The following is a 9,532-nucleotide window of genomic DNA, read 5'->3' on the forward strand; positions in this document are numbered from 1 at the left end:
CAGAGTAGGTCTGTTTCACATTGGTTTCTTGGCCACAGTAGTGTGTGTCGGTCATGTCAGGCCCTACTTTAGTAGTTGTGATCAGACTTATCCACAATGCTGTATAGAATTATAAGGTATTCATTCATGTGTTCTGTTTATGTGTATAGAACAGCAGTTGTTGGAGTATAAACTAAGGAAGACATGACAGCTCCTAGAGAGGCAGGTGATTTACGACTCAGGTCAGTGTTTATAGCTTTGAATACATGTTCTCATGTGTGTTCTTTTGTTCCCTGTTATTAGTTCCTCCAGCACCCTCTGCTGACCATACTAGGTTACTGATATCGGTTACTGAGAAGCAGTTTTTTATACATTACTGTATACCTATGTTTGAATGTGACATTATACAGTATTACTTTGCTATAAGGGTGTTCTGTTTTTAGATGATTCTGACCAGAATGACCCAGAATCTCCCTGTGAACCTATTAGCTCACCTCCCAGTCCTTTAGGCCTGTCATTGGATGCAGAGATGTAGGAGATTGAAGCTGTAAATGGAGTCAAGCCTAAGAAGATTCTGGTACAATATTTAGAGAAAAAAGTTATTGAAATATTACTTTCTATTTTGGACAAACGGCTCATAACTAGTTTTTAAATATTTTTTTTGCAGGAAACAAGAGCACTATTATGGATACTTCAAGGCTACACAGGGTGCTTGTGTGTACGTATGTGTGTGTGTGCCTGTGTGTAATTTAACCATATTTAATTCAGACTGTTGTGCTGCACTGTATGTGCAGTAGCTTTGAGGAAATAAAAATGAATGCCTGACTGAATTAAATCATTTAGAGCCCAATTCAGTGTGTTTATCATGTTTATAGCACTTCAAGACATTTCAAATCTACTTCTTGCCAACCCTTATTTAACATTGTTGTGATTTAATTTCTTTGGGAAGAAGTCAACATTATAAAGATAAGCAGAAAAACAGCACACACACGGTTTCTACACTGAGTGTACAGAATATTAGGAACTGTCTAGCTGGCTCAGCCCCATGGCCACAGTAGTGCTGTAGACAACCCAGTCTCATCAGCAGCAAAGTCGATCCAGTCTTTACAGCTGTAGTAGCAGTCGGGGAACTGGTTGTTGTAGCCGACGTCAGGTATCTTCAGACGACTTGTGACCTTGGTCTGTAGGTCATAGTGGGCCAGCTCAGCGGAGTCGCAGCAGCTATAGAACACTGCCTCACCATACCACGGTGCCGAAGCCCTGGATGGAATTAGCAAGGCTGAGGGACAGTGTCACGGACACGTCCTCCTGGTTCTTAGAGGTCATGAAGTTGTCATAGGGGCTGTAACGGCAAACGATGTTCCCCAGTTTGTGGGGCTGAATATAGTAGAAGTCCTCACTACCCTCCTGGTCTTCGGGGTGTGGACCGAGTTTGGGAAATGCTGGCCTAAGGTATCTGTGCTGTCTCTCAAAAACACACATTTACACTCATTTATGAACTGATCTGGGATTGTCCTACAGGACTCCATGCCATTCTTCAGAAAGCTGCACTTTTCTTTCACTATCTTCATGTTAAAGATGTTTGACAAATGTATCCTACAGTATCTATCTCCTTACACACCGTATCGATCTGGGAGACACACAGTGAAGAGACATTATTAGCACATGACACATTAGAGTATTCAGAGAAAGGCCTTTGCAAGTCTCATTTTTTACCCATCTGAGATGCATTGATAACTGCTTATTACATGTTGTAATAAATCTATATAATTTTAAGTTGAGAGGCAGGGTTGGTGTTGATATAATGTGTTAGATTGGTCCACGATCTTTAAAAAAAGTATACTTAAAAAACTGGAAATCAACCAATCCTCCGTTGTTATTGCAATGGAAAGGTCAAATGCTTTATTATGTAAAAATGTCAAGTGTGTGGCTGACGGAGAGAAAAACAAAATGGTGCAGTTTGAGGCTTTGTGGCGGAAAGTGATGCGGGAGCTGGAGACAGGGGTGTGGTCTAGTGGGTCTGGGCAGGTATGATGTAGTTGATGTTTGTATGATGTGAATGTTTTGTATTGTTTATAAAAGGTCCAATAAAATCGTACAAAAAGAGATTGGCCAAGATGACGTGTAATAAAGTGAACTATACTGTATGTACCTCTTTGGTCCATTTTTGAGTCTGATCACTTGGCTTGTCTTGGTGTATGAAGCCTCCAGCTCCCTCAGTTCCTTGGCTAGCTGACGCAGGTGCAGGGAGGTGTACAGACCAGGTACTGGTACGGCTCCTGGCTAGCAATCATGTTCTCAATAGTGGCCTGGATCTGAGGAAGCCTCTTGTTGGAAAGCATCACCTAACAATCAGTTGAGAAATACAAATATCAATCAACTTAAAATGCACACTGATTACCGCAAAACAACGTTTTGATTTTGATCATATGTCCATGGTTATGTTGTTTATGGAACAGGAAACCATGTCAGAACATAATCATAGCCCACTGTAAAACACCTAGCCCACTGTAAAACACCTAGCCCACTGTGACACACCTCGCCCACTGTGACACACCTAGCCCACTGTGACACACCTAACCCACCGTTACACGCCTTACCAGTGCCTGATGTTTTTGCAGGAAGTCTCCGCAGTCCTGCACCAGATGCATAACCCCGTCGAACTTCAGGCCAGGGAACGCCTAGACCTGGGGTCTCCAACCTTTTCTAGCATGAGAGATACTTTTTTAAAGAAATACACATCGCAAGCTACTATTTTTAAAATATCTTTCAAATATGCACATTCTTCGACCCAGCAACTCTTCCCCGGGTCCTTGGTGTACAAGATATGTGTTTTCTGTTAACATGCATATCAAAACAATGGTTAATAAACAACTATAAGGGGCCCCATAACATTATTATTTGTATTTTCTGGAATTCTGTTTTCTGTGTCAATTTTGCTGTCCTATTATTTTTTTTTCAGTTTTTTTACTCTCAATATTATGGTTATTAATAGATAAACGATGTAAATGGGTGTTCTGAGTCCATGTCAATGCTTAAATCACATCAGAATACCAATTTTGAGGTAAGAAATAATAATGTTTTAGATTTGTTTGTGTATTTCCCCTTTAGTTGAACATTTAGAAAGAGAGGAATTGGTCGAGCATGTTCCTGTTAGGCCTACTGCTGCAGAGTGGGATCATGTCAAAGTGGCTTTGATTGGATAGTATCAATCAATCAAATGTATTTATAAAGCCCTTCTTACATCAACTGATGTCACAACGTGACAGCCTAAAACCCCAAACGGCAAGCAATGCAGGTGTAGAAGCACGGTGGCTAGGAAAAACTCCCTAGAAAGGCCAGAACCTAGGAAGAAACCTAGAGAGGAACCAGGCTATGAGGGGTGGCCAGTCCTCTTCTGGCTGTGCCGGGTGGAGATTATAACAGAACATGGCCAAGATGTTCAGATGTTCATAGATGACCAGCAGGGTCAAATAATGATAATCACAGTGGTTGTCGAGGGTGCAACAGGTCAGCACCTCAGGAGTAAATGTCAGTTGGCTTTACATAGCCGAACATTCAGAGTATCTCTACAGCTCCTGCTGTCTCTACAGATCCGGTGAACAGGTCAGGGTTCCATAGACGCAGGCAGAACAGTTAAACTGGAGCAGCAGCACAGCCAGGTGGACTGGGGGCAGCAAGGAGTCATCAGGCCAGGTAGTCCTGTGGCATGGTCCTAGGGCTCAGGTCCTCTGAGAAAGAGAGAAAGAAAGAAATAGAGAAAAAGAGAAAGAGAAAAAAGAGAGCGAGAGTTAGAGAGAGCATACTTAAATTCACACAGGACACCGGATAAGACAGGAGAAATACTCCAGATATAACAAACTGACCCTAACCCCCCCCCCCACCCATAAACTATTGCAGCATAAATACTGGAGGCTGAGACAGGAAGAGTCGGGAGATACTGCGGCCCCGTCAAACGATACCCACGGACAGTGCCAAACAGGCAGGTTATAATCCCACCCACTTTACCAAAGCACAGCCCCCACACCACTAGAAGGATATCTTCAACCACCAACTTACCATCCTGAGACAAGGCCAAGTATAGCCCACGAAGATCTCCCCCACAGCATAACCCAAGGGGGGTTGACTCAACCCACTCAAGTGACACACCCCTCCTAGGGATGGCATGGAAGAGCACCAGTAAGCCAGTGACTCAGCCCCTGTAATAAGGTTAGAGGCAGAGAATCCCAGTGGAGAGAGGGGAACCGGCCAGGCAGAGACAGCAAGGGCGGTTTGTTGCTCCAGTGCCTTTTCGTTCACCTTCACACTCCTGGGCCAGACTACACTCAATCACAGGACCTACTGAAGAGATGAGTCTTCAATAAAGACTTAAAGGTTGAGACCGAGTCTGCGCCTCTCACATGGATAGGCAGACCATTCCATAAAAATGGGGCTCTATAGGAGAAAGTCCTGCCTCCGGCTGTTTGCTTAGAAATTCTAGGGACAGTAAGGATTCGTGTGTCTTGTGACCGTAGCGTACGTGTACGTATGTACGACAGGACCAAATCGTAAAGATAGGTAGGAGCACGCCCATGTAATGCTTAGCAGTAAAACCTTGAAATCAGCCCTAGCCTTAACAGGAAGCCAGTGTAGAGAGGCTTGCACTAGTAGCCGAGAGCTTTATGTTTGTGACAGTTTGCAATGGGACACATGCAAAAATTGCATGTACTTTCAGAATTGCTTGGGTCCTGTTGGAGAACCTGGGCCAAGACACTGTTCACCTGGCATGAATACAAGTCATCCTGTTGGAGGCCAGGGATGTGCTGGTCATCACCATTACCCTTTGTGTACACATGCACAGTATGCATAGAAAAGCATGCTATTCTATTTGCATACACCCAAATAAAAACATCTACATCAACAAAAACACTATCAATCCTTTAGAAATAAGTCATACATGGCACGTAAGAATAAGAACATTTGAGGTTCTTTAGTAACAATGAACATAAACCTGTGGAAGTTTTAAAAAATGTATTAGATGAGATAGGAAAAATAAAACAGTAGACAGGCAGTGTGGACAAAGAGCAGAACTGCAGCATTAGAGTTCCCATGACACACTGAAATGAAAAGGAACAACATTGTATTTTTAACACACATTCACAGATGTTAATTCTTTTGCTGTAGAAGGCAGTTCCGTTTATGTCAATTCAGAGGTTATGAAACCATCAAACCAAAATATGGACATGTGCTGGGTTTGTGGTGGAATCAGTGACGGGAACAATGTTCCATATTTTTACCTCTGTGCAATTCACATTTCCCTTACTGCACAACCAGCTTTGCTGAGATCCACATTTCACCACAATTATGGTATGAAACATGCTGTGCATTGTGGATACATTTACACACCAGCATATCTGCAGTGATTCTGAGCTGGATGCAGAGTTTGAGGAAACATTCTCAAGTAATGCAATCACCCAAGCATTATGTGTCTCGTGTAGTGGGACGGCCTTAGCCCCAGATGGTTTCCAGATAAGATAACCCCACTACTACCTCATATTTTAAAAGCGATAATCCTTTAACACTAAAATGGCTCTTATGGCCTCACATCTCTACTGAACCTAGACATAAAGCTAATCACAACAGTGTATAGCTAGAATCTGTCATCTCCAAAGATCAGATGGGATTGATAAAGAACAGGCATTCTTCATTTTATGGAAGGCAAAGTATGTGGACACCCCGTTGCTGACAGGTGCTGACAGGTGCTGACAGGTACTGACAGGTGCTGACAGGTGCTGACACGTGCTGACAGGTGCTGACAGGTGCTGACAGGTGCTGACAGGTGCTGACAGGTGCTGACAGGTGCTGACAGGTGCTGACACGTGCTGACAGGTGCTGACAGGTGCTGACAGGTGCTGACACGTGCTGACAGGTGCTGACACGTGCTGACAGGTGCTGACAGGTGCTGACAGGTGCTGACAGGTGCTGACAGGTGCTGACACGTGCTGACAGGTGCTGACAGGTGCTGACAGGTGCTGACAGGTGCTGACAGGTGCTGACAGGTGCTGACACGTGCTGACAGGTGCTGACAGGTGCTGACAGGTGCATACAATCGAGCACACAGCCATCCAATCTCCACAGACGAACACTGGCAGTAGAACGGCCCGCACTGAAGAGCCCATAATTGAATTGCACAAATCAAGTGTGGCAAACAGTGGAACTGAGAGTAAGTTATGTTAAGCTCTTGAATAATCAGGTTTAAGTTATCATCTCTCCTGTTGTCTTCTTGAACAGAAGTAGCTGTCATGTCACACAAGCATGTTTAGTTTCCGTTCCTGATTTCTTCCTTACCACACACAAGACATACTCCAAAAATGAAATTCTCATCATTTTTTCTTCCCTATTTTTCTTCTCTTACCATTATTCTCCTCAGCACCACCCACCACATGCCTTGTGGTGTATTGCACAAGAGAGAGTCACAGATCCCCTTGCATATTTACATGGTTCTTAGAGCAACTGGTCTCACATTCACACTGTCCTCTGGCCAAACATGAAGTTCTCTCTGGTGTTCATATTGATGTTCACTGGTCTTGTCTCCATCTTCCCTCAGGTAAGGACACTGTCCTGCTCAGCCCAGAATACATGTTTTCTATATGACATGTAGGAACAATAAGCAACAGCAAATCTTTACAAAAATAAATGTCAATATTGTTCTGCAGATATAATATTATAATAATATTGTTTGCTCTCTCATTTCTCCCAGTCTTCGCCCAGTGACTGTGTGTGTGACCTGAAGAACTCTGAGCAAACCTTCCCTCATGACAAGCTGCAGACTGTAGAGAACAGTGCCTCAAAGTGCACTAAAAACATCACTCCACAGCAGGTAAGAGACATGCTTCGAAAATCCTATTTCTAAATTCCCACTTTCTCTAAAACAATTACTACAAACAGTGAGAAACAGATCTCTGATATTTCACATAATTTCATTGTGAATCAAATAAGAAGAAGCAGATATTTCACATTTCATTGTGTATAAAAGTAAATCAAGTAATATTGGATGTTCCCTATAAAAGGGTCATTCTGCTATCCCCAAATGAGAAGCCTTTTTGGTTCCAGGTAAAACCATTTTTGGTTCCAGGTAGAACCATTATGGGTTCCAGGTAGGGCCATTATGGGTTCCATGCTGTGGAAAGGGTTCTACATGGAACCCCAAACAGTTCTACTTTGAACCAAAAGGGTTCTATCTGGAACTAACAAGGGTTCTTCAAAGGGTTCTCCTGTGGGGACAGCCAAAGAACCCTTTTAGATTCTACACAGTACCTTGTTTTCCAAAGAGTGTATTTCCTGTTCACCTGTAGACTATGGAGGTGGAGGGTCTGTTGCTGGGTCTGAAGAGGCGTCTACCCCAGCTGGAGGCTGATGTGTCAGTGCTGGAGCAGGAGGACGATGGGGATCTGTATGGGACGGTGTCTCTTCAGGTCATAGAGAATGAACTGTCGGAGATCCAGAACCTCATCGCCAAACTCAACAGTACCACTCACAGCCACCAACGCCTCAACACAGACACTGCTGAACAGGTAAGGAGCCTTACTGGAGATCAAAATCTATTTTACTCTAGAAGTTGCCTGAAATACTTTACCTTAGCAATGGTCATGCCACATCGGATTAAAAATGCATTATAGTTAGATCATATACTGTATGAACATGTATGACTACCATATACAGTATGAGTTTAGAGGTGTTGTAGAGAAGTGTCAATGCTCAGTTGGATTATATGTGTTGAGGGATGACCAGGTGCTCTTCTTCCCAGCTGCAGGAGCTCAAAGAAGAGATGGGGAAGCTGGAGAAATTTGACAACATGCAGGTGGTCAGGGGAAAGGAGGTTAACAAACGTCTGAGGAGGGACTTGGACCAGTGCCAGAACGGCCACCATCCTCCTGCCCCACCCCCTGAACCTGCACCTGGTTCGTCTTCTCATGCCTACAGCAACGCTGTATTGAAATCTAAAACCTTCTGCATTTGAAGAGTTTTTGATACTCTAGTGTCACTGTCATCATGTTCATTCTGTGTCTCATGTAGGAAACTGTCCCCTGGGACACCTCCGGAGCGTGACTGGTCCCAACACATATTCAGTCACTGAATATGGTGCCTCATATGCTTATGGCTCCTGGGGTCGCGACCCCAAACCTGCTGCAGGGAAGGAGAGCTGGTTTTGGATAGTGCCTTTGACTTCAAGCAATGTCTTCTCTAACTTTGTGAGACTTTATAGCAGCCTGAGCTCTCTGGTTGTGGGGGTCAGTGTTCCAGGCACTGTGGCGATTCACTCCTCCAACCCCACCACCAACACCATCCAGGGGCCTAACGTTGTAATGTATGGGGACGCCCTCTACTACAACTGCTACAACAAGGACTCTGTCTGCCGCTTCAACATCACAGCAAAAACAGTCACCACCGTGGGCCTGCCCAAAGGTACTGGGTTCAACAGCAAGTTCAACTTCTGCCATCTGGATGCTTGTTATGGTTACACTGACATGGACCTGGCTACTGATGAGTCTGGTGTCTGGGTGATCTACAGCACCCCTGATAACTTTGGTAACCTGGTCCTCGCTGAGGTGATCCCTGACAGTCCTCCCACCCTGGGCCGGACCTGGACCACTTCAGCTCACAAGCGTGCTGTGACCAACACCTTTATGGCGTGCGGTGTGCTCTACGCCACGCGGTACCTGAGTAAGGAAGCAGAGGAGATCTTCTACTCCTTTGATACTGTGAGCGGCCGGGAGCGTTATGACATCGGTATGGAGATCAAGAAGATGTCCACCAACATCCAGTCCCTCAACTACAGCCCCGTTGACCACATGCTGTATGCCTACAGTGATTCGATGGTTGTTTCCTACAAGGTTCATTTTGGGTAAACTTTATACAACTTGACAGTGTGGATTTTGTTGTGTGCAGATCTTTACCACCTCCAGCGTCAGTGGAAGCAAGAGTAAAACACATTGTCAATCATTTCTTTAATAAAACCAGTGTTGCAAAGAAATGCATTGATTAAACATGTGACTATACTGACAGTTTTTTATTTGTTTTCATTACATGTTCAATACATCGACAGAGACCACTTACAGTACATATATTTCAACTTTACATTTCACATTTTATGACGAAGCAGGTAAGATTCAACCCTACTATCTCTGTGAACAGAAACAATGCTGGGAGACTCCTGTGAAACCAAACAGTCAGAAAACAACTTTTTCCTCAATATAAATCAATCAATAATACTATAGTAATGATAATACACGAGGACCAGTAATACCACAGATAACTCCATTCTATTGTTATATAAAAAGAGGAACTCAAGGAAAGAGGAACCAAAATGCAGAATGTGTCACAATACAATAGTGTTGGAGTCCTCTTTCAGTTAACCTGCTCTAAAAACAGTGAGTATCTACAGCGCAGGGAAGACGTGGAAGGAGTTGGGGTGTAGGGTGGTCAGGTTAGCAGGTACAAGCCCTAGGGAGTAATGGCGGTGGGTGGATGGAAGGGGGCACTTTGACTATTCTGTACAGCATTTCAAAGGGAC

General features: G+C 44.0%; 2 protein-coding genes and 1 pseudogene across 6 annotated transcripts in view; 1 reads left to right on the top strand and 2 right to left on the bottom strand.

Annotated features, from left to right (window-relative positions):
• Window positions 1–843: 843 nt before the first annotated feature.
• On the bottom strand, window positions 844–6,137 carry LOC135525024 (uncharacterized; annotated as a pseudogene).
• Window positions 6,138–6,453: 316 nt separating this feature from the next.
• On the top strand, window positions 6,454–9,017 carry LOC135524502 (olfactomedin-4-like). The gene is made up of 5 exons (XM_064952087.1): window positions 6,454–6,565; window positions 6,719–6,838; window positions 7,314–7,532; window positions 7,766–7,919; window positions 8,035–9,017. The coding sequence occupies exons 1-5, from the start codon at window positions 6,506–6,508 to the stop codon at window positions 8,865–8,867; spliced, it is 1,386 nt and encodes a 461-aa protein (XP_064808159.1). The 5' UTR covers window positions 6,454–6,505; the 3' UTR covers window positions 8,868–9,017.
• LOC135524503 (protein NDRG4-like) overlaps window positions 9,010–9,532 on the bottom strand; it is a 36,062-nt gene continuing 35,539 nt past the window's right edge. For all 5 annotated transcript variants that reach the window (XM_064952089.1, XM_064952088.1, XM_064952090.1 and 2 more), the window contains one exon: window positions 9,010–9,532. This exon is cut by the window's right edge and continues 2,332 nt beyond it. The gene's annotated coding sequence lies outside the window, so the exon portion shown is untranslated.

Source organism: Oncorhynchus masou, chromosome 31 (genome assembly GCF_036934945.1).
Source record: "Oncorhynchus masou masou isolate Uvic2021 chromosome 31, UVic_Omas_1.1, whole genome shotgun sequence".
NCBI lineage: Eukaryota > Metazoa > Chordata > Actinopteri > Salmoniformes > Salmonidae > Oncorhynchus > Oncorhynchus masou.

Bases quoted from the DNA above. Each gene is read 5' to 3' on its own strand.
- LOC135524502 (XM_064952087.1), top strand. From the start codon at position 6,506: ATGAAGTTCTCTCTGGTGTTCATATTGATGTTCACTGGTCTTGTCTCC. The intron at 6,566-6,718 runs GTAAGGACACTG...CATTTCTCCCAG, and splicing joins TTGTCTCCATCTTCCCTCAG to TCTTCGCCCAGTGACTGTGT. The intron at 7,533-7,765 runs GTAAGGAGCCTT...TCTTCTTCCCAG, and splicing joins ACACAGACACTGCTGAACAG to CTGCAGGAGCTCAAAGAAGA.